At 48.0% G+C, this 24,044-nt stretch overlaps 2 protein-coding genes across 3 annotated transcripts in view; one reads left to right on the plus strand and one right to left on the minus strand.

Annotated features, from left to right (window-relative positions):
- Positions 1–906: 906 nt before the first annotated feature.
- LOC120511436 (proline-rich receptor-like protein kinase PERK10) lies at positions 907–21,205 on the plus strand. Its single transcript, XM_039728464.1, has 3 exons — positions 907–1,154; positions 6,665–6,801; positions 16,362–21,205. Exons 2-3 carry the CDS (start codon positions 6,781–6,783, stop codon positions 17,979–17,981), a joined length of 1,641 nt encoding a protein of 546 aa, XP_039584398.1. The 5' UTR covers positions 907–1,154; positions 6,665–6,780; the 3' UTR covers positions 17,982–21,205.
- LSP1 (lymphocyte specific protein 1) overlaps positions 11,626–24,044 on the minus strand; it is a 47,749-nt gene continuing 35,330 nt past the window's right edge. For both annotated transcript variants that reach the window (XM_039728466.1, XM_039728467.1), the window contains exons 8-11: positions 23,863–24,003; positions 22,964–23,044; positions 22,008–22,122; positions 11,626–11,839 (exon numbers count right to left, since the gene is read on the minus strand). In XM_039728466.1, coding sequence (XP_039584400.1) covers positions 22,033–22,122; positions 22,964–23,044; positions 23,863–24,003 — 312 coding nt within the window. In that variant the 3' untranslated portion in view covers positions 11,626–11,839; positions 22,008–22,032. The remainder of the gene's footprint in view (positions 11,840–22,007; positions 22,123–22,963; positions 23,045–23,862; positions 24,004–24,044) is intronic.

Raw genomic sequence — 24,044 nt, forward strand, 5'->3', positions numbered from 1 at the left:
CCCCAGGCTCCCTGTGCTGGGCAGGGAAGGGAGCAGGGATGGGCGGGGAAGGGGTGAGGTAGAGGGGGAAGCAAGGGAAGGGGAAAAAAAAGGTCATACCATGTATAGGAGCAGCTGGAGGAATTGCACAGATGATGCTGAGATGGGAGGGACATGTTTGGAGAAAAAAATCTCCAGGGCTTATGTTTCTATATTTACAGGCAGGCAGGGCTCAAAGAGGGGTATCTGAGGCAAAGGCACCACAGAAAAAAACTGGGGGCTCCCACAGCTCCATGGTACATGATCACTGCTAAAAACCTGGCTGTGGCAGCCTGGATCTCACAGCCTCAGCACACAGCAGTGACCTCCTCTTCCCCCCTGGCCAGGGGCTCTTCCCAGCTGCCCCTCCACATGCAAAGGGTTTTGGCTGTGCTGCAGGGTGAGAGGTTTGGGAAGGGCTGTGGATCTTCCACATCCAGGCTCTTGGAAACCAGCAGTCACAGACACGTAAGAAGGCAGAGGCACTTGGCACATGTTGCCTTAAGTGCATCTGTATGTGAGTGCTGTGTGCCTCACACCCACCTCTCACTGAGACTGCTGGGGCTCTGCCACACACCAGGGCTGGAGGGGACCTGGAGCAAAAAACAAGAGAGCAGGAATGCAGCAAAAGAGCTCCCAAGCCTTTCTTAGCATGACATGAAAGCATTATTTAAGTTAGGACTTCTTAGGGAGGGCAACCCCAGCTGGCTGGAGCTTGGGTGCCTGGAGTGGTTTTGCTGCCAGAGCACTCTCCACAGTTGCCTGACTATTCCAGCAGAGGATTGCAGTGCCTCACACAACCCTCTGGTTCACGGTTTCCATTTCACTAAATATCCCAGGCTTCAGCTTCCCGTCCCCTCCCTCCTGCTCCTCTCCCCTGGCAGGACTCCCCAGCAACAGAGTGTGTGCCCTCCTGTGTGCCTGGCAGCTCCAGCACCCCCTTCCTCCCCGCCTGTAGGAGCACAGAAGAAGTCCAGGAGCTGTGGGGCAGGCGATATTTTTGGCTCAGGTCACAGATTGATTCCTGCCCACTCTTTCCCTGCTGCTTGCAAGAAAGGGTCCCCATCTGAGGATGTAGAGACAAGCTTTCAAAGCCGTGGAGTGGGAGCACAGTGCTGCAGCTTCCCAGGCACCAGGTAACATGCATGAGCTAAAAATCTCCCATCCAGCTTGCCTTTTCCAGCTGTCCTGCAGCTTATCCCCTTGCCGCCCTCCTGCAACCCACCAGCCCACTCCAGCCAATGCTTTTGTTATTTGTCAGGTGGTGGGGGGGACAGTACATCCATCCTCAGCACCCCAGCTCCATGTGGGAGTTTGCTGGGTGGGGTGGGGAGATGGGTGGGCACCCCGTGCTGCTGAGGAGAGCAGCAGCTGCATGGGAACACATGGCCAGACCCGGTATCATCACCTCCACACCCCCTGCAGCTCTGCCCAAAGCACTAACACGGCAAAGCAGCGTTCACGCTGTGCTTTCGGAACCACCGAGCAGTTCTGCTGCCTTCCACTGGCTCCTTTCCCTCAAGCTCTCCACCAGCTGGGCATGCCTCCAAGAAATACCACATTTGCCCAAACTAGCAGCAGAGTGGGGATGCATGGGAGGGGAGGCTCCCAGCTGTTTCTCTTTTCATGCCTGTGGTGGGCCCAGTTTGGCAATGGCCTTCACCAGCCCCCTGTGCCCACCTGGATCCAGATACAGACTGTCCCTGCTGCCAATGGGGGCTGCAGCTCAGGCCTGTCACACCAAGGACTGGATCAATCAGCTCAAAAGAAAGCGTGTGTGTGTGTGGTTGTGTGCCCAAGTGCATGCAGAGCCTGGGCTTACAGCAGGATGTTCCCAGCAGGTGTGGACTGAGCACTCCCGTGGGCCCACGTGCTGCCAGCCATTTGGCAGGAGCAGAGTGAGCATCTTGCAGGGCTGCACAGCCTCCACCAGAGCAGTGCTGCTGGGCCAGGGGAGTGCTCACATCCCTCAGGTTTCACTGGAAGCATCCTGACAAACGTGCAGCTGGTACAAGCAATGGGAAGGGCAGGTAATCAGACCTCTCTGCTGCAGCTCCATTTGCAAATGGATGAGAAACAAACATTGCTGCCTGCAGGATCCACTCAGTTCCTGTCAAGCAACAGCTCCAGACAACACCCATCTTCAGATCATGTGTCATGTCCTCCCCATCACCTGGGAGCATGGCCTTTCTGCTCAGTACTGTCCCTAAGGACATCTTTGCATCCCATTGGCTGCCTCTGTCAGAACACATGTCCATGTCATCCATCTCATTTCCAGTCCCAGCATGATCTGGATCCCTCCTCCCGTGGGATTGAGGGTACCTTATTCATCCCTTGGTAAAGAGGGCTTGTCTGATGCACACCTCTTACATTTGCTCTGCTGACACCTGGTTCACAACCAAGGCTCATTCCCCACAGCCCAATTTGTGTTTGTCCTTTCTTCCCTTTGTGGGTCTCTCCATCCAGTTTAGCATGTAACTACAAGCCTCTCCAGCATTTGTTTCATAGCTTAGCCACACACCTTGCTTTTCACATATTCTGTGTCAAGTCTTTATTTCTCCTCTTGATTCCATCACGCAGTAGTTTCATTCACAACCTGCCACATTTTCCTCATCAGCTTTGTCTCTGGCTATTTTAGATGCTCCTGCTCTAGGATATATAATTATTGCATCATCTGCTGTCCCTGCACCAGCAGCAAGGTGTCTGGGGCTCTCCTCTGAGCTCCACAGCAAACACCACCAAGTACCTCACACTCCCTACTGATCACAGAGACCAGATGAGGGGGAGATGATCCCAGCTGTGCCTGCCCAGCTGCCAAAAGCCACCCAATTTCATTAGGTGAGGGTGCAGCAAGCACCTGTCAGAGAAGCCCCTCTCTCCCACCAGGTTAGGAGACAGCACCAAAGCTAAAGAGCACACATGGGGTCACAGACATGAACCAGGGTCTCAAACCACAGAATGTCCCTCTGCCAGCTGACCTCAAGCCAGAGCCTGGCATGCTTTTACTGTGACAGCATACAGCAAACCAGCGTCCCTCCTTGAACAGGAACTACAAGCTGGGGCAGAGATCTAGACAGGTTTCCATAGGTAGCCTGGCCCAATGTCACATTTCTTCTTGCTAAGTAGGAACACCCAGACTGGCTGCTTGAGAAGGGCCACAGGAATTTATTGTGTTGCAGTGAAGCTGTAATCAACTCTTCTCATCTTTTCTGGCTTTTGGTTGACCTATTGCAGCAGCCAGTGCACTCAGGGGAGATGATCTTACACACAATATGCACACACATTAGCCCAGATAATTTTACAAACTGCATGAAGATGTGCACCGTGGTCAAAGGCTGGTGTGTGTGTTTTGTTTGGTTGGTTTTTTTAAAATATCCTTTCCCTGTGTTCATTGCACACCAGTCAGCAGGCAGCATTTTCATGGATCATTGCCTCCATGGCTGGCTAATACTCAGCCAGCAAGCTGAAATAGCACTGGAAAAGTTCATCTGAAAACCTCTACAGCCCTGGAAGGCTGAAATCCTACATGTTCATTAAAGACTACAGAGTTTGTAAATAAAATCAGCTACATCCTTCCCATAAAAGTGCCCAAGAGAGATCCAGTTTCTGAGATAAAGCAATGCCTATCCCTATTACTCTCCAACAGAACAAACAGATCTACTTTCAAAGCAGACTTTGCTTTGGCCCTGGAGTTGGGCAAGAGGAGCTCCCGAGGTCCTTCCTCACCCAGACTTGCCCATGACTGCACTTACACCTTCATGGTAGAGCTGCAGAGGAAGTTTCACTGAGACTCTCTGCCATTCTTAAATGGTTCAGCTATCCAGAGTGAATTTAGTTATGAGAAAAAGGTATTTTACTTGAGTTCACAGTCTGAGTCATTCTTTATACCCCCCTCCTCTCCAAAGTCATGTTTGAATGCTTTCAAAACATTTTTTACTCTTTTGCATGATATAGACATTTTGGGTTTGGCATTGGGTTTGTTTGCTTCTACAAATAACAGCCTTGAAATAATTGAAGGTATCCAGAAAAATGTATTAAGCTGACTGGGAAAGTGTGCAGAAGTGTTTTTCTGCTCTGTGGCATTCAGTTATAAACCTTTTACCATGATTCAGGGCAGAGGGGAAATGGGAATCACAAAAGCCATTTAAGAAAGCAAAGTAAATTTTATACAGTTCCCCTACACACTTTCTGCTCTTCATCCCACCCCAGAGAGAGGGATTCTGCAGGGGGGTTTATTCAGCAGTTCAAGGTTAGAATAGATGCCCTAAGTTCATTGAACACTCTTTCCAAGTTAATTGAAGTAGCTGTCAAAAAGGCAGATCAGATAGCGGCTAAGTAAGTACATTCAGAGAAAGGACAGAATATAAATACATATATATATAATTATTTTCAGTTCCTGGGCAAAATCTAATGACCTGTTTTACGCAGCCAGTCAGGAAGAGATCAGAATAGCCTTAAACTTTATAACCAGCTCCTCTGAGTTATCAGCAGACCACTATCATTTTACTGGTGATAATGGGATCCTGGGGAATATGAAACAGCCCAAAGGGGCTGAGCAGAGACTATCTTTTCCCCCAGGCTCCTCTAACACCATCCTCTTGGCACTTGGACTCAGGATCTCTGTCCTTGGTTGCCTTTCCTCTCCCCAGAAGTGCCCTGGTGCAGGCTTTGCATGCACAGTGATGCACCTCTTGCAGCATCCATTCAGGTAACAAGGAGAGCAAACAGTTGCCAGGCTCTGGGTTCACCTACCTGAATCCTGGGAGGCGGCTGGGGAGCCTCAATGTGCCAACAGCTTCTCCTGGTTGTGGCTTCACGAAATCACAGTTCAGAGGCAAAGAAAGGAGAATAAAAGGCAACAAACTAGCATTCTCTTATTGATGACCACACTCCTGCATTTAGCTTCCTGGCACCGCTGTTCTCCTGGTATCTGGCGGGAGGGAGTCAACCAACATTTCCATGGAGGTCTCTAGTGTGTCATCCCTTCTGTGAAACTTGGTTGGTAGAAACATCTGCCTGTCTTATCCCCTCTTAGCCTGTAAGAACAGAAACTCTGCATCTTTGTTAAGAAATAGGAATGGATCTGGGCACTCCCTGCTTCAGCATGTGCAAACACAAGCCAGCCCTTTGCATCATTCATACAGCGTGTGCTGCAAATACATGCATTAGGCTGGTGTGGTTTCAGTGGTGACAGTGGCAGAGCAGGGTACAATGTGTCCTTGGGCATTTCTGAAGTCTGTTAAAATACTCAGAACATGGGGTTTCTTCAGTTTCCAGTTGGGTTGTTATTGCCTGGTTGGTTGTTTTGTTTTTTTTTTTTTTCCCAGCAACATCTTCAGTGTTGGGGGCCCACAAAGTCACTAGCACTCCAAAAAAATGAGGGCATTTTGAGACATTGAAATTGTCAGTCAAAGAGGAATTAACTGCATTAGGGTATCTGTATGAAGGGCTGAGCAGCTACCCCAAATCCTCCCAGAGGTCTGCACTGCAATAAGGAACAGCATGTCCTGCAGAGCCAGGCAGGACCTCACCAGTCATCAGGGAGGGGAAGAAAGCAAATGGAGAGCTCACCTCTGACACCTACTCCAAAGCACCAGCACGTGCCCTCCTTCCCACAAGAATCGGCCTCATCAGATGGGCCAGACCTCTGATGGATGAAGGAAGAGCTTTGCTACCTTGATCCATGAGGGAGTAACTCAAATTAGAGAGCAGTCAGTAGGCAACAAGGCTTAGCAGGGAGAAACAGAAGGAATTTGCCTTCAGAGATGGCTTTGTAGAGTGGCTCACCAGCATCTCAAATGCCATATGACCAAGCTTAACCTGGGCATAAAGCTGCTCCGTAGACCTCCAGGAAGCTGTTCTCACGTGTCCCCTTCTTCCTGGGAACATGTTTAACTCCCCAGCCACCATGGCATTCACATTTAAAGGCTCCTGAAAGCCTGGGAAAAAGCAGAACCTGAGAAGTCAGCTGGAAAACGAGATGAAATGCCTCAAGGCCAAGAGGCAGTAAGCATCTGCATGGTGTCTGGGCAGCTCACAGGCTGCCCAAGACAAGGCAGGCATTGATGCCATCCTTTCCAGCTCACTTCAGCAGCCTTAGCTGAGATCTTGGAGTCAAACCATAAACCCCTCAACCAAAATTCACCAAAGTAATCGACTCCAACCCTTCTCTGCTCTCAGCGCAGCATTTTCTACACTTGCATCCTCTGCACACTGCATGTCCCTTGCTAGGAACAAGTAAAGACAGAGCCAGAGTTTGCTCTTTTCCTCTCTCGGGAAGGTAATAATCAAAGCACAGATCCAAATTTGCATTTTGCAACCCTGACTTTTGCAAAACAGTAAATCTTACCAGCCAACTTGAAAAGCCTCCAACTGGTTTCATCGCCTGGAGCTACTGTGCTAGAATAGCTGTCCTGGCACCATCACCATCCTCTGCCCTTCACCTCTCCAGTACTTCAGATGCTGAACTTTGCAGAGCCAAAGTTGGGAGCACGCAGAGGTGTCACTCGATAGCCCCTCTTCACTCTAATTTTAGGTGTTAGAACTTTCATGCTTTTAAAAAGTCCCTTTATTTATTTTTGAGAAACCTCTTTTACTTAGTGACTACCATAAACTTTTCTATCTGATGTTTTGAACTTACCTACAGGGCTGTAGAAGTCACAACCAACCAGCACCTGGCATGATCTCAAAGGAACAATCACCTGTTAAATTTTGTAAACTGGACTGAGTAGCATGATGCTCCCAACATGCAAATGATTTCAGATGGAAACAAATTACACATCAGTAAGTAATACATTTCTTTTTGGTTTGTTTTTTGGGGTTTTTTTTTAGTTAATATTGATTTCTGATTTTTGTGGTAGACTGTTCCTCCATCACTCATTTGTTTAAACCTGGGACATGTCCTTGCTGCATCTGCTTTAGACAACTAAGGCACAATCCAAGTGGGATTCAGGGGATCCTGCCTGGACACCCTAGATCTAGTCTAGGTACCTCTCCAAGGATAAGTCAGGGTGGGCCATTCAAGAGAGGGGCTAGGTCTCATCCTCACACTATTTACACCTAAATGGATGAGAGAGGTTGACAGTGAGGATGATGACTGAGCAGCAGGATGGGAGTCAGGACCAATGCCTGGAGCTGCAGTTTTATGTCCCCAGATGGGGTGAGCAAGGCAGGAGACCAGTCATGGTGCTCACAGCTGCTCCACAACCTTGGGGAAGACCCACCTATCCAACCAAGTATCTCATTGGATAATTACACTTGGAATTTGCTGCTTTCATGCCTTAAAGGGCTCACTTGTATAAATCCCAGTGGGATCTCCCCCTTACTTTTACTCAACCTTCCCCCATTCTTCCCATCATCCTCACAAGTCCCAAGTCCATGACACTTTTTTCTATTTATTTAATGCTGGTCTTCAGCATTGCTAAGCCACTATTTCTGAGAGTTATCAGGAAGAGAAGAAGCACTTTTCTGAAAATTTGTGATCTAAATCAAATCACTCCGCTGCAACCAATGCAAAATTCCAGGGGAACAACCTGTCTCAACATCAGGATCCTTGGAATGGTTCCATTTCTAAAGTAAATCCTAGCTCCAACTGCACTTTTGTCAATGTGAAATACATTTTCTCTCTTAACCTGCTTATATACAGATATAATGCAGCATCAGGGAAAATGTCTTGAGCTGGCAAGGAGTTACCAACAGACCAAGCTCAGAGCCTTGTTCAGCAGCATATCAGCTGCCACCTCAGTATTTATAGCCACCCTGCTCTTTGAGCTTGTTTATTTTCCTTCCCAAAGGTGGTGGTGGCAGGAGGCAAAGCTCTGATATTCAGGCTCAGGTGTCCCCAAGGCTGACCTTTCCTTCAAAGAGCAGAAGCTGCAGACACATTTCAAGGAACAAAGTCATTTGGAAACTCTAGACTCTTGTGTCCATTACCACCCAGCGCAGAGCTGCAAACGGGCTGAGCAGAGATCTGATAATTAGCAGGCACACATGTACACTAGGATGGATGTAAAAATGAGCCTGTAATTATCTTATACCTGGAAAGAGAACCAGATGAAGTCCAGCCCCCAGTCTTGAGTCAGAATAAGTTTTACATGAAGACATAACACTCAAAACAGCCTTGCGTTTTCCACTATTTAAGTTTCCCCCAAGCTTAAATAATGCTGTTTTATAGCATTACAGTAGTCATGGACCACATTTGCATACATTCATGTAGAATTCGGCACCCAGTCTTGAGTCAGAATAAGTGCTACATAAAGAATCAAAACAGCCTTGAGTTTTCTACTATTTAAGTTTACCCCAAATTTAAATAATGCTGTTTTATAGCATTACAGTAGTCATGGACCACATTTTTCAATCCCATCTTGCATACATTCATGTAGAATTCATCTGTTAGACCCTGTTGGGGAATAAAGCAGTCCTGAAGCCTGCCACAGAAAAACAAACAGCACATTTCAGTAACACTGGAGTCTCCACAGATTTATTTCCAAGCCGATGCTGCCAAAATGATGTTCCCCTTCTGCATAATCTAGACAAGATGGGTAAAGAAACAACACCTCAAGGTATGCCACCAGCTCAGAGCACTGAGAGCCCACACAGGGGTTCCCAGTCTCTCTTTTTGGGCACTGCCAACCTACCAAGGGGATGGCAATTTGGGGAAGCATGGCAGCACAGGGGATGCAGGCAGCCAGCAGATGCAGGGACCAGGAAAGCATCACTCCTCTCCACCAGGCTTTTGATGGTAAAAACTAATCCTGCAAGACTCACTCAGTGTGACAGTTTGTCCTTGCTAAGCTCAAAATGCAGCAGCCTCAGGAGAAGACAGAGCTAAAGTCTCATAGCAGAAGCCTCTGAGATGCCAGTACTGCAGAAACCACAATGCTGGGTAAAATGAACAGAGGAAAGAGAGGAAGCAGTCAGCAACTGACACCAGAGCAGTAACTGCTGCAGAGTGGCACCAGCCTGCTCTCCTTCACTCACAAAATCAGCCACAGGTCCCTACAGGTTCTTGCTGAGGGAAGAGATGAGCCTCCATGTCCTCATCCCCTCTTAGCATTGCCCAAAATGCACATCCAGCATATCTCAGCCCCAGCATCCCTTTTTTTCATTTTGGGGAGGTAGGGGAAGATTCTGGTAGCCCCACTCATTCCCACCATCCTGTGCACACCATGATCCTTTGGGAGGAGAAACAGCACAGCATCAAGTTAATTTAGCTGTGGAAACATTCCCCTGGCAGATATAAGTACCTCATAAAGAGTTGCACACATTTACTCCGAGCCAGTTCTCTCCCTGGTTCGTGACCACCACTAGAGAGCTCTGGTCTCCCACAACCTGCTCACTTCCCTGCTGTCACCACAACCTGAATTACAGCAGTTGTTTATTGAAACCACAGCTTGGTCCCTTGTGGCCTTTAAGTGGAGAAAATATACTCGGCAAATTAACCCTCCTTAGAGCAGGAATCTCACACAAACAGCCTTTAGGGCCTTCTCTGCCCTCTCCAAACTGGCAGGGCACAGGAATAGTAACTGGAGAAGTTTTCAGCCATCATTTCCACCTGCCAGCTACAGAACTGTATTGAAAAATCAGTGCAACCAGTTTGCACACATGCCAAGTAGTGTTATTTTCACCTCAAGCCAGAGCTCTGCTCCTGCTCCAGCCCCACTTGAAAATCCCAGCACAGCAGAGGAAGGGCTGAAGGGAGGAAAATGGGGCCATGCTGCTCAGTGCTTTGAGGACCCCTTGAATTCCTCCATTCCCAGAACTGAAGCAGAGGATGGAGAGAACAAGGGTACCAATCATCAGAAATGTAAGAGCAAGAAGTTATATTTGGAATTCTCCTTCCTCACCTACCCTTTCCTAAAGCGTTAGGATAGCAGAAGCTCTCCATTGTCTCTACATCATAAAAGTGTTATTACTTGGAAGGTCACCCCCATAAAAAGGTTCTTCCATAAAAAGGTAGATGGTTCCAGATAGAGCCATCAGCTCATTAGTGTGCTGGGCTCCAGTACAGACAGCTATACTGACCTTATCAAAGCTGGATGAGCAGGATTCAGAGGATTTTTATTTTTTAATAGCTGATATCACCAATGATTTCGGTTGAAGCCTGTGATGTTGCTCAGGTCTCTTACCTGGGGAGTTCAGCTCTGTGCTTCTCCTAGCAGATCACACTCCCCAGGAAGTCTCTGCAGGCTGCTCCATTGCTCACCCAAGCATTACTCCTTCCCCTTTTAGAGGGGAATTACAATTACTCCCAATGAAAAGTACAGCAAAAATAGCATGGATGTAGATGGGGCAGGCACACAGAAAGCCCCTTTCCTGAATATGCCAAGCTCCTTTTCTTCTTGTCACTCAGACTGATGCTTCTTCTCCTCCACCTCACATTCAAGCAGAGTTTCAAGGTCTTGGAAAACAGCTTTGCTGCAGATTCCTATATGAACAAAATCCTCAGAGCTGCCATCATTACAACATCTTCAAATTTTATTAAATGCTTACCAAAGAAAAGAAAATCCAGGGGGCAGAAAGTTTTAGGCAGAAATCACACTGATGCAGGAGGAAAAACAAGCTGCCCTCCCTCCTCCAGGAGGGTAGAAATAAGTTGCAAAATTATGTTGATGTAGGAAGAAGGTAGGAACAAGACTAAAGAGGGGATGGGGGACATGTTAACACCATGAAGTATGAAGACATAGGAGAGTTCAGGAACGACCCTAGAAGCTGATTTGCAGACCTCAGGCCCAAGGCCAGACATGCCACTCTTGAGGGACTCAGTTTCCTCACATTCACAGCAAGCCTCGGTCTCCCCAAACAATTCACCAGGATGCCATTTCACCAAGATAGCTTCCAGCAGCAGCCATTTCCCAGATATCCTGCTCAGCCTCAGGAACACAGCTCACAAGTTACCAAGGTGCCACCACATCTAACTTTTAGAAGTGCTTCACTCACTGGCACTGCAGCCCACGGGTTAGAGAATGAGGAAATCACCTTCCCAGAGAAGGGAGATAACACCAGTGGTCAGCACTCCTCACCTGGGAAAGGAGATCTCCAATCCATCTTAGGCAGAGGAAGGCAGCAGCTATTTGAAACAAAGCTGCTATGGCCCAACTGAGACAGAAAAGTGGCAGGAACATTTTGGCATGGGTACATAACTGATTAAAGAATGATCTGGGAAAAAAAGAAAAGACTAAATTGAATGCAGTTTGATGTACACAGCAGTGATGGAAGTCCCTCAAAGCAGATGACAGAGGGACAGAGGCTGCATCATAAACAGGGCAAGACTTGACCTACAGCTGGCACCAACCAAGTGACAAGTGGTCCTTGCACTCTCATCACACTCCCCTTACAGTCTTTTTACACTCAGGACCTGCCCACTGCCCTCATTTCAAACATCAATTCTTCAGTAGATTTCTGCTGAGTTCCCTTCTCTGCCGCCACCCACCCACCAAGGGCCACAAAACCAGAAATTCTTAATCACATAACAAAAGCCTTGCCTGCTCAGCAGAGCAACAGATCCCTCTCTTCCAACACTTCAGGTGAGGGAACAGAACCACTCATCTCCATAGCAGAGACAGATTTAAAAAAAAAATATAGAAAAAAAAGCCAAGGAGTCACATAGAAAGTTAAAACAGGAATGAGTTTTCTCAGCTGATCTAGTTCCTTTCATCCATCTGGAGGCAGTGTGGGGTATTGCTCAAACCCCAAGAGGAGCCAGGCTGTATCCAAAGCAGACTGACAGCAGTCAGGAGAAGAGAAACATCCTTCAATTATCTTCTGTGGAGCAGAGGAAATAGTGGCATGGAGGGTCGCAGTGAGTCAGGACCAAGCTCAGCTGCAAGACAAGAAAACACAATGTTATGGATGTCATTTGGCCACTCATGAGCAATACCCTGGGCTGCACAAAAACTGTATCTCCTCCAGCAATTACAGGTGGGTTTCTCCCACCCATTTTCACAAAGCCCTGTGAATCATAAAGCTTTGGCATAAGTGACACAAAAACTGTATCTCCTCCAGCAAGGTGGGTTTCTCCCACCCATTTTCACAAAGCCCTGTGAATCATAAAGCTTTGGCATAAGTGAACCATCCTGGGAATGTCCATGCCCATGGCAGAGGAGATGCTGAGGGCTGCACGCCCCGCAGAGGTCATGGCTGCACTCCTGCCACACTGTCCCCCACCCCAATAAAAGAGTTTCACAGGCTTCCTCCCAAGCCCAAGAAAGCCACTAAAGCAGAGTGTCCCCACAGCCCCTGACAGCCGCAGCTCTGCTTGGGACCATCTGCAGCAGTGTTGGGTTCCTGCAGCTCTCCATCTGCTCCACGCACGACAGCTGGTGCAGCCAAGGGGCTCCAGCACACAAATGACTTTTCCATCACTTGATAAACGACTCCTGCATGCTGACACTCTCCCCACTATTCCCGATTTGGGGCTGACTGCAAATGGAGCCAAGTCAGGAGAACAGTTGGGGTCCAAGAGTGGATGAGCATCCATCCACCCATGGGAGCTCAACCAGCAGCAGAGAAACTTAACCCTTTGAAAGCCTCTTGACTTCAAGGTTCACCTCCTCCTAGCTTATCACAAACCCACACAAGTTTCTCAGGCAGTGCTTCCCCTATTATCCCCAGGCTTTCAGCTCCAGCCTTTCCACTGGCAATAAAGCAAATTTGTCTGCCCCTTTATTTTTGCTTCATTAGGTGGCAAGGGAGAAGACAAATCTTCCTTGATGAGAATTTCTCCTGAGCACACAAAGCTCTGAAGGAGATTCAAAACAAAGCCAGGCATGACAGGGAAGACAAATAAATTAACAGCTGATTTCCTTTTGCTGTCTCTCAGCATCTCACTGCTCCATTAGTCAAGCACACAGATTCCAGTACAGTCACATGCCATGGAAGTCACCACCCATAAGGACCCCAAGACCCACAGCACAGCAGGTTTCAAGTCAGATGGGATGCTGAGATAGCAGCAAGAGTGATTTTTAAAGCACAGACTATTTGTAAGAGACAACAAACCTTGAGGTTATACAGCATGAAGCAGCCTCTGACTTTGGGAGCAGAGGGATTTTCCTGGTGTGTGCATACTAAACTCTGAGAGCCCCCATGCCCCCCTCAGCAGCATCTGGCAGCTTGCAGCAAATCCCAGGCAAGCTCCTTCTCTGACTCAAGTGGGGAGCTGCATTTTTCTGGAGTGCAGCAGTCCATAGGACAAGGAAAACACTCCAAGAACTGATCAGTAGCTGGGAAGTTCACTGCCCTGCCTCTTTAGTATTCCCTACACAAGCCTGAAGCAGGTCAACCTTATAAATCTGGTTTACCAGTGCTGCTGGACCATAGCTCATCTTGTAGTACAGGCTGTCCATGGGACCACATTAAACAGAAGCAGATTAAGTCATTCCACAATAAATCCTACCATGAAGTGCAGATATTTGCTCACCCTTCAGCAGATTTTTAAAAAGGCACAAAAAACCTCCATAAGCAAATACCAATTCCTACACAAAAAGAGCCAGAGCAGTGTCACACAGAAGTACCTACATGTCCCTCCAACTGAGACATTTTGGCTTTCTGACCCAGAAGGACCTAAAATACCCATGAGGCTGGGGAGGAAAGCAGGTATATGACAAAGGAATGGGCTCTCAGCCTTTTTTTGGAACAGTGCAGACTTGCCTCTAAGAGTAGCTCCTGGAACAAAGCAAATCCTAATGACAGCCTTGTGCCTAAGGAATGAAGCTGATAAGACACTGGGAATGTCCAACAGTTGTCACCCCCAGCTGACACAAATCCCCTCCAAGCCCCCTCACAGAAAACAGCAGGTCTCTCATGCCTACAGCTAAAGCAAATCATAGAATGATAGAATAGCTTGAATGGGACCTTTAGTTGAAAGGGACCTTTAAAGGTCATCTAATCCAACACCCATGCAATGAACAGGGACATCTGCAACTAAATCAGGCTGCCCAGACCCCCATCCAGCCTAACCTGGAATGTTTCCAGGGATAGGGCATGCACCACCTCTCTGAGAAACCCGTTCCAGTGTTTCAACCCCCTCATCATAAAAAAAAAAACCAAACATCTTCCTTATATCTAGTGTGAATCTACCCTCTTAGTTTAAAAGCTTTACCTTTATTCTATTGCAACATGCCCTACTAAAACTCCTGTCCCCATCTCTCTTATGAGCCACCTGTACATATTTAAAGGCCATAATAAAGTCTCCCCAGAGCCTTCACTTCTCCAGGATGAAGAGCCCTAACTCTCTCAAGCCTGTCCTCATAGAAGTGTTCCATCCCTCTGATCATTTTCATGGTCCTCCTCAGGACTTGCTCCAGCAGATCCATGTCTCTGGTACTGAATGCACCATTTGCTGGACACTGCCTGTACCCTGCCCACCACAGCCTCTGGAGGGCAGCTCATCCACCACACCGAGGGCTTGACCTTGAAGCTTTTGAGCTCAACATGCCACCTCTCCAGTGCTTTTATTTGCTGCTGCCTTAAAAAAAAAGAAAAGTCATCCTTCTCCCCCCATGGCCAACCAGTTTTGGCAGACACACCACCTGCTTGCTGGGTATGGATCACCTTCCCAGCCCAGTGCTGACAGCAGCACTGCAAGCCCAAAGCCAGCACTGGGCACTCAAGCACAAATAGCTGTTCTGCACTTTCCAGAGCTCTAATCAGGATAGTTTTCCCCACACAGCAGGTATATCACATTACACACCCACACTAACCAGAGCAGGCTGGGAGCCACCAGGAGCAGGACACAGCACACGAAATAAATGGGCCCCCAGGCAAGCCTGACATCACCCTGCCTTCCCCTTCCTTGTTTCAGGATGCTCAGTTGCATCCAGCACCAGGGATTAAGGGGCTCAGTGATTTATGCCTCATTTCATGGCAAAACTCAGCAACTCTGAGCAAGAGCCAGGATAGAGTCAGATTTCCTTCCTGGGGCTGCCAAAGAGTCATTGCAGGTCAGAGGCTGTTTGGTGCTCCCCAGCTTGCTCAGGAAGAGAAAGGAGAGAACAGAGACAAGTTTTATCTTTGCATCCCCAACACAAACCCTTAGCTCCACTGTGCTCCCCGATCACTCACTGAGCTTCACTGACCAGCACGCACCAAAAAGGAGGCACTGATGAGTTACAATAAAGAGCAGGAAAAGCAGCCATGCATCCCTGCAGGAGCAGCCCAGTATTGGCCAAAGGGCTGCAATTACCACTGCAGATTAAACCTGACACAGAGCACAAGCCATTGCTGCTTCATTCAAGAATGAGTGAAAAAGGCAAGATGGGGAAAGCCTTCCTGCTGAGCAAGAGCCAGGATAGAATCAGATTTCCTTCCTGGGGCTGTCAGAGTCATTGCAGGTCAGAGGCTGTTTGGTGCTCCCCAGCTTGCTCAGGAAGAGAAAGGAGAGAACAGAGACAAGTTTTATCTTTGCATCCCCAACACAAACCCTTAGCTCCACTGTGCTCCCCGATCACTCACTGAGCTTCACTGACCAGCACGCACCAAAAAGGAGGCACTGATGAGTTACAATAAAGAGCAGGAAAAGCAGCCATGCATCCCTGCAGGAGCAGCCCAGCATTGGCCAAAGGGCTGCAATTACCACTGCAGATTAAACCTGACACAGAGCACAAGCCATTGCTGCTTCATTCAAGAATGAGTGAAAAAGGCAAGATGGAAAAAGCCTTCCAATGGAAAGAGAAAACTTGGTTTTATCTCTGAGGAAAATGTTGTCCCTGTGCTTCATGCAGCAAGAGAAGACCAGCCAGAGTCAGTGCTGTGACAAAGCAGTTCCCCACTGATAAACAGAGCTTCTGAGAAGCCTGTATTTCACAGGGGTGTCTTCATGCCAGCTGAAATGAATCAAGGCCAGCATTGACTTTGATTCAAATGACACATGTAGTTTATGGCTGTTCTGTTGTATGTAACATTGTATCAGAGTATTAATAACTGAAATTTGGAAAGCCATGAAACATTCCTGCTTTTTGCCTCTGGAGTTGTTTCAAAGCTTCAAAATTTCAAACCCACTTTGTTTCCCTTGACATTTCCTTCCAAATCCCATTAGGACTTGCCAAGACACGAACATCTGGGGTCCCCAGGAGCTCTCACTGTGCTCATGCCAGGAGCAGAAGGGCTCCAGGTTTGGCAATACAGCTTCCCCCCAGGACATCTCTTGCCCTGCCACACCCACCCTCAAGACTGGCTGAGGTTACCTCAGGAGAGTAACAAAACAAAGACTGATGCTCTTCTCTCGCAATACTGACTCCATATTCATAGCTTTTAGACAGAGGAAGAGGAGGACTTGTATATAAATATTTCAGAATGCAGCCCAGTGCTAAGCCCACACCAACTCTAAACTTGGTCTTTTCTTGCAGGAAATGACAATGCTGATAACAGTATCATCCTCCACCCAGCCTATTCCCAACCACCACCCCCTTTCTCCCCCTCCCACCCTACCAAAGCCTGGGAAGGACAACCTGCGGCTGCAGCGGCTGCTGAAGAAGGCAGCCAGGAAGAATGCCATCCTCACCTCGGAGCAGGGCAAGGCCTTCCGCTCCAGCCTTTCGCCTGTCAACGAGGCCAGCCCCGACCAAGAGCGTGCAGAGAGCGCTGCCCCAGCTGCAGAGAGCCCTGAGGCCACAGCAGCCCCCTGTGCCCCGCTGCCCACCCAGCTCTCCGTCAGGCCCGTCGGCCACCGCGCGCTCTCCCCGTTCCGCAAGGGGAAGCCTTTCGCGCTGAAGGTCACCGAGCAGCGGCGCATCGCTGAACACGTCAAGCTCACAGCCTCCTCGGCCATGCCCCTGCTGCAGAAGCCAGAAGCTCCTGAGACTCCACAGCAGCCTGAAGGCATGGGCTCCCACCTTCCCTCTCCATCTGACCCTTCAGTATCTGTTTTCCCCCAGCCTCCTCCTTCCAGTACACCCAGCAAAGAAAGGGCACTGGAGGTTACCTATGTCACCAAGGTGAACACTTTTTTCCACAGTGTCAAGCCACCCAGGGCTAAGACTCCCACACCAAACCCAACCCAAGGAACTGTCAGCCATGAAGACAAAAGGCCTACTACCCCAGCACCTCAAACAAGCAGCCCTGAACCACCTCCAGAGCAGACACCCACCTCACTTAAAGACAGCAAGGCTGCTCCCCCCTTGCCAAAACCTCCCCTTGTTCCTGCTGCAGAGACAGAGCCTCCTGATCAGGCTCCCAAGCCTGTGCCTACTGAGAAGCCCAGCACCTCTGATGCCCACACCAATAAGCCTACAATCCATGAAAGTGACACTGAAATATCCAGATCCAAGACAGCTCCTGAATTACCGGAACAAGACAGAGACATCCCAGAACCATCAACATCCAGCGTTCCCTGGAGGCAAGCACGCCCAGCAACAGCAACTCCAGCACAAGCTGATGGTACCAGGTCCACCTCCACAGACACCAAGGCAGAACACGTCACTGAACCCCAGATGAATCCCAGCTTACCCAGCACCAGCTGTCCCCCCAAGGCTGAGCCAGCACCATCATCAGGAGAAGCACCAAGACCTCCTGGAACCAGTGCCAGTGGCTGGCATCGCCTCAGGAAGCACTTGATGGTGCAGCCAGAAGCAACCAGCTTCCCAGAGTCCAAGCCAGAAAATCTGGAACAGGAGGAAGGGAATAAAGAGGATGCTGCTCAAGCAGTCATCAAACAAGACTGCATGCTGGTTAAATCGAAAGCCATGAGAATGTGGGATGCCATTTTATACCAGGTGGCACTCGGCAAGGAGAGGAAGCAGCAAGCAGAAGAGAAGAAGCCACAGAAGGAAGAAGGCTTCTTCCTTCCCCGCCGCTTACCCATCCTTCTACACAAGCCACGCTTTGATGCCCGGAAGCTGAAGGAACTGGCTGCCAAGCCCATGACCAAGATCAGCACCGTGTTCGAGGTGAGCCGCTTCCGGCCCAAAGGGGCCGAGGAGCACGCCAAGAGCTTCAACAGAACAGCATCCGGATGGTCAGTCCACTGACGCCAGGCTGCTCCACGCCTCGGAGGGGCACCAGCCTCTGACCACGCTGACTGCCCAGTGGAGCCAAGTGCAAGGAAAAAAGGAAATGAAATAAAACCCCTCCAAGCCAGCAGCCCCACATGCTGCAGGTTTAAGGGTTACTCTCCATAAATTTAAAAGCTCAAATGTGTAACTACCGCATTCACAGGTCACAGGAAAACAAACATGTTTGTTTTAGGAAGAGTCAACAACAATCACTGGAGGCAGTAACAGAGTGAAGGCAACAGGGAAGAGGACAAGCTGCCTATAGAAAAAAAAGACCAGTTTAGAATAGGATAATGGAATCTGAATTTTTTTGTTGCATTTATCTAAGAGATAGATCCTAGGAACAGCAGCAGTTGCATCTGAAATGAAAGAATCTGGGTTGCTCCACATCTCTAGGGAGCATCTTAGAAACCAAAGAGGGTACATACAGCCTCTAACTCCTCCACTGAAAGTGTGCCCCACACCCATTTGCTGAGAACAAAATGGAAACTCATCCTTTCACCCAAGGCACAGACAAGAGACAGAGTAAAAAATCCTGCTCTCACCAAGCATTTCATCTGCCTATCAAAATGGGCATCATCTGACATCCTCCTAGGCCAGTCTACTAAATAATAATGCACACAAGAATAATTTTGTTTCAATAATCAAGTTCTGTTATGTATTTTACCATGTTTTCTCCACAATAGCTGATGGTTAATGTTTCCACTATAACCAACAAGACCCTGCTTTAGCATGTGGGTATCCAACTCTGTATTTAACAAGGTGCTGGTTTCTGAGGGGTTCTGCTAACCACATGTAGTCTCATTTTCAGGGTGAACATCATGACAGTTGCACACCTGCTTGGCCCTGACATCCTGAAAAAAGGGCATTTAAAAGGAAAATCCCCAACTCTGCCCACCCACAGAGACAACAGGGCTTTCCAGTATTGCCCTTTGTGACTCCACTGCCAGCAGGCTTGTGAGCATGAAAGATTGGTTATTTCTGTTTCACAAGGGACTTGGACTTGCTGGGGTGTTCCTACACAGCTAATATAGGATTGCCATGTTTAGCCCAAACAGAATATAAAGAGCTGTGTACAGAGTTTCCTTTTACATGCACAGAGGGTATGGAACTGACCAACAGTTCCTCAGGCCAAACTGCAAACAGACTTAGAAACAAAGAGTCCCATTTGCCTTTTTTTAAGTCTTCCTATTTTCAGTGATGCTATAAGAGCTGTTCATTTAGCAAACTTTCTCTTAAGTTTTCACTTTACCAGTCTTATCTCTATTCTGTAACCCCTTCCCTAATCAAAGGGCAAAAAGCAAGTAAGGATAACCCAATTATTTAAGGTGGAGATTTCTTCAAACCCCCAGTTTTCAAAGAAAAAGGTAACAAGAGGATGGAAATCACAAGTGAATCCTAGGTAAGCCTCTGCAGGATAATTTAACATTGCTGCAAGTGAAGGCTACAGAGAAACATCCACACAGCAGCACAGCCATAAAAATGTAAAGAGTGCAGTGTAAAACATGTAAAGCAGATAAAGGCAGCCTTACCAGAGAATGATAAATGGCACCTCACTGCAGCACAGCCAGATGGATGCCTCTGCACAAAGGTCTGTATGCACAAGAGCCACAGTACTGGCATGAAGCACAGCAGCCAACATCAATCACATTTGGGAGACTAAGTGAAGGTGGTTTAAGAAGCACTTGTGCTTTAAAGCAGCTTTTGTCCTGCACTGAGGACAACCACCCAGAGCAAACCAGCAACTCTCACCCAAGGCTTAGGTTTTGCATCTGCTGGCCTTCCAGTCAGGCTGCATTCACACCCCAGCCCCACTGCACATGGAGGAAGGATGGGGAAATGCCATTGACGAAGGATAAGGAATGATGGGGAGAGCAATTCCCACAAGCAGAAGGAAGGAGACAGAGGAAGGCAGGTCTGGGTGCATGGTTTAGCCCTTTTACCCCATAAAAGGCAGAGACACACAGCAAGCATGGCAAATCCTGCAGAGACAGACCCTGACACAAGAGTACCACAGATGGGAGGACACATCCCTGTAGGCAACAGACTTCTACCAATGGCTGCTCACTGGAAGCCACTGTGAGGCGTTCCAGCCTGAGCTGCTGTGCTGAGGAAGAGAAGAGCAATGCTACAGGGCACAGAATTTGCCTATTTTTCAACACCAAATGGCATCAGGCAATTGCCAAATGCCCAAATTGACACTTGCAGAAAAACCCTTGTTCTATTGCCTGCAGTGAGGTCCTGCAGCCCAGAAAGAGCGGGAAGGAGAAAAAAAAACACACTTGTGTTTAAGCAACTAGAAAGCTGCTAAGGTGATGTAAAGCAAGTGACAGGGGTGAGCCAGAAGGGTTTGGGAGCAAGAAGGTCATGACAATGATCCAGCAGTAGGAAAAAAGGATAAATATAGTTCAAGAGGATGCAGAGGAGCTGGGGAGCAGCTCCCCAGGGAGCTCAGAGCATAGAAAACAGATAGCTAAGAACCTACATACAGAACCAAGCCAAGCTCCTTCAGCTATCATAGCAAATTTGCTATTCACAGTAGAAAAAAACCCCACTACTTCCATGTGAACAAACCCAGAGAACAACGGTGTTGTGCCATGGCTGTCTGCAGCACTGGGTGGATCCTAGGGGACATCCCATGACATTGCCTTGCCTTTCAAGAAAGGCTGCTGGACAAAGACCAGAGCCAAAGGCACTTTCATTTGAGCTGCTCAGAGAAATCCAGGTAGGGCAAACAAAACCTGCTGACAACCTAGTAAAACCTGTTTGCTGCAGAGAACTGAAGCTCAGTAGGTTCCACCTGGTGCACTGAAACAAACTTCAGGAGAAAGAGGAGACTGATCGAAGGGGAGACCTTACAATAGATTTCTCAAAGTCACAGGCAGAGAAGCAAGTTGAGGATGGAAGTTCTGTGGACTAAAAACACAGCTTCAGGCAGTCTTGGGCTTGTACTGCTGCCCATCTCAAAGCAGCATTCAAAGGGCATCTCCTGTAAATGGGCACTACAGAAGGAAAACCAAGCCTAAACAAACAAAACAATACACAACACTCAGAAGCCAGCTCCTTAAGGGTGGGAGGGAGGGGAAAGAAGGAACACAAGCCCCAGAAGAATTCAGAAACAAAAGGTGTTTTGTAGCAGGCAGAGCTATTTTAACCTTGGCAATGAAATAAAGCTTCTTTTTTATAGTAGGAAAAAAAAAGAGAATGAGCTTGTTTTCACCCTGAACTTCCTCCCCATTCACTGTGCCAGATGCTGCCCAGTTGGATCCAACCAGTTATCACCTCCCTCTACACCATTCCTCTATTGCCACAACCCTCTACTATCATCCACTCAAGATAACACCAGGATATCTATGAGCCTAAACACAGCAGGAACATGAGATCCAAAGGCCATTTCAAGAGAGCACAGAGCCAGCAACGCAGCTCTCCTTGCCCTTGCTGCACATCAGAGAACAGTCCTTTCTGCTCTGCTGGTCTACCCAGTACAGCAGATGTTCACATCCTTCCTGCTACAACCTTATTACAGACTGGTTCCAAGAGGTTACTGAAGTCATTAAAAGTTTTCTCCCTGATTAATTCAAGAAACCTGGGAATTAAACCCCAGAAACATTTGAATTTCAGAAGTAAATCGGCCCCCACCTCCAGCTATCTCTACTCCATGCAACTTAAGAGAGCATAAGGAAAGACAGCAGATAGAAACCATTCCTTTGAACTAGCAAAGGCAAACACATCTTCACCCAAACAGCAGCAGCTAAGAGACCGGCCCTGCAGATTAAACTAACAGAGGTATCCAGCAGCATCAGCAAGGCAGAGACCAAAACAAACCCCTGCTGTGTACCCACTCTGTTCCAGCCCAGACAGTCAGGCCCAGAAGCCAGGCTCCAGCTGTTCCCACAGAGCACCTTCCAGCTCACCCAAAGTGCTGCTGGCAGAAACAACCCCAGCATCCTGCCAGAACAGCCCAGGAGGCTGTTACACAGAGCAGAGCCATATCCCACCTACCTGGTTAATGAGTTCTCCAGACATACTATTGCTCTGCAGCATCGTCTATCAACACCTTCTTGTACTGGCCATGGCCCGTTGCAACAAATTTGTACTTTTTGCCAGAAGGAATGGACTGAACAGGAGAGAAAGGAAGAGCCCAAGTCAGCATTTTTCTCTGTTAAATAAGCAGTCAAAAATCAAGTAACTGATGCCAGAGGAGAACATAAGTTGTCTTTAATCCCTGAGCCCATTCTGTACTGCCTTCTTGCCCCCTTCACACAAACACTCTGCACAGATCCATCACCTCCTTCTGTAAGCATAAGGCAACACAACAGGAACAGGATATGCAACAGGGAAGTAGATGCAATGCAGGCATTGTCAGGGAGGGCTCATCTAAGAGCCCAGACCCCCAAGCCAGGGTTGTTTTTATCCATGGCAGGAGACTGTGGGATTTACCAGGTACTGGCAGCTTCAACACAGGAACTGACAAGATACTTTGACCTTCCTCTGCCAGCCTAGACAGTCTGAGCAGTAGCTGCTTGCTGCATTTTACAAGACATTCCCACACAGCCCCAGATCCATCTGCAAGTGATACTGTCTTAGGTTCAGTTCCACTTAGTTTTGCATGTTTTGTTTACCCTCAGTGCCAAAAAGCATAACAAGAGCAAAATTGCTCAAATTTGCAGCTCCATTTGAGCCTAGAAGGCTGGGACTCCCAGCCTGTGGGCTGAGAACATGCTACTCAAGAGACCTTTCAGAATTACAGGATATAGAAGTATTTTTGCCCCCATTTTCACTAGAGCTGAACCAACAGCAATCCACTGTTAGGAAGAGCTCTTCAGCATGCAATTGCATTGACAGATACAGGTAGCCCTTGTCCCTACAGAACATCTTCTCAACAGTGCCAACCCAGCCAACAGCTCTGTTCTTTGTCATCAGAGCAAGTGCTCTCACACTCACAGACACCAACTCACCTTGATATTGCTCTCAGGTTTGGGATTCCCCTTCTGTTCCCAAAGGCTTCTTTTGCTCACGATATCTCCAGCCACAATATCCTGAGAAAATGATGCTTTCATTACCCTTCACTGCTAATGCTGCTGAACGTGCCTTTGTTCACATCCATTTCCAACCCACACATCTGACCTCCTTTTTTTATTTATAATATCACATCTGACCTATAACAGCTGCTGCTAAAACCCATGACTGTGAAAATGTCTTCCTGTTCCCAGTATACCCTATGTTTTCCTATAACTCTTCCACAAGAGTCTGAACTAGCTCCAAGATGTTTGTTTTCTTAACTTTGTTAACTATTTAGGACATGTAAACATCAAGGCTTCTCTACCAAAAGGAATTCTGCTCTCATAAACAGACTTGCAACCAACATATTACAGAACCAGCCTCACCCACAACAACCAGAAAGTGAAATCCCTGAGAGCAATACGTAATGCTCTCTGCATTTTCCAAGTTTACAAGATTTATCACCTTGGTACTAGATGTAACTTCACGCTTGACAGCTGGAGCTCAGCCCTAGCCCCTGCAGGAGACACATGCATTCCCCACACCAGCTGATTTTATTCCCATTTCAAATCAGAGCTTCTTTTTGTTCCCATTTCAAATCAGAGCTTCAACCAGCAACACAGAGATTTTCTGGCATGTACCACCAAGGAACAATTGGGGACCCTGTCAGAAAAATTGACTCTCCAGGGTGCAAAGCCTTACAACATGATGGAAGATCTCTAATATCGATGCCTTTGGAGCCTGTAGGCCCCACAAACAAGATGTACCAACAGGACAAACAAGGACAATGCATGCTGTGCCCAGGGATCAGTCCCTGCCTCTGGCACAAGCAAGGCAAGTGCTCCAAGGGCAGTACCTTACAGGTTGAGGGCTTCACAGCAGACTGGGCTGTGACCTCCCCAGTCTCCCAGAGGCTTTTTGTGCTGGCTACCATCATGCTCGTGGTGGGAAGGTCAAGAGAGGGCTGCCGGACAGGTTTTGCAGCCTTTGTGGAGGTCTGGAAAACAAATGGAGACAGTTTGCCACCAGAGTGTGCCT

This window comes from Passer montanus, unplaced genomic scaffold (assembly GCF_014805655.1).
Source record: "Passer montanus isolate IOZ18808 unplaced genomic scaffold, ASM1480565v1 scaffold65, whole genome shotgun sequence".
NCBI lineage: Eukaryota > Metazoa > Chordata > Aves > Passeriformes > Passeridae > Passer > Passer montanus.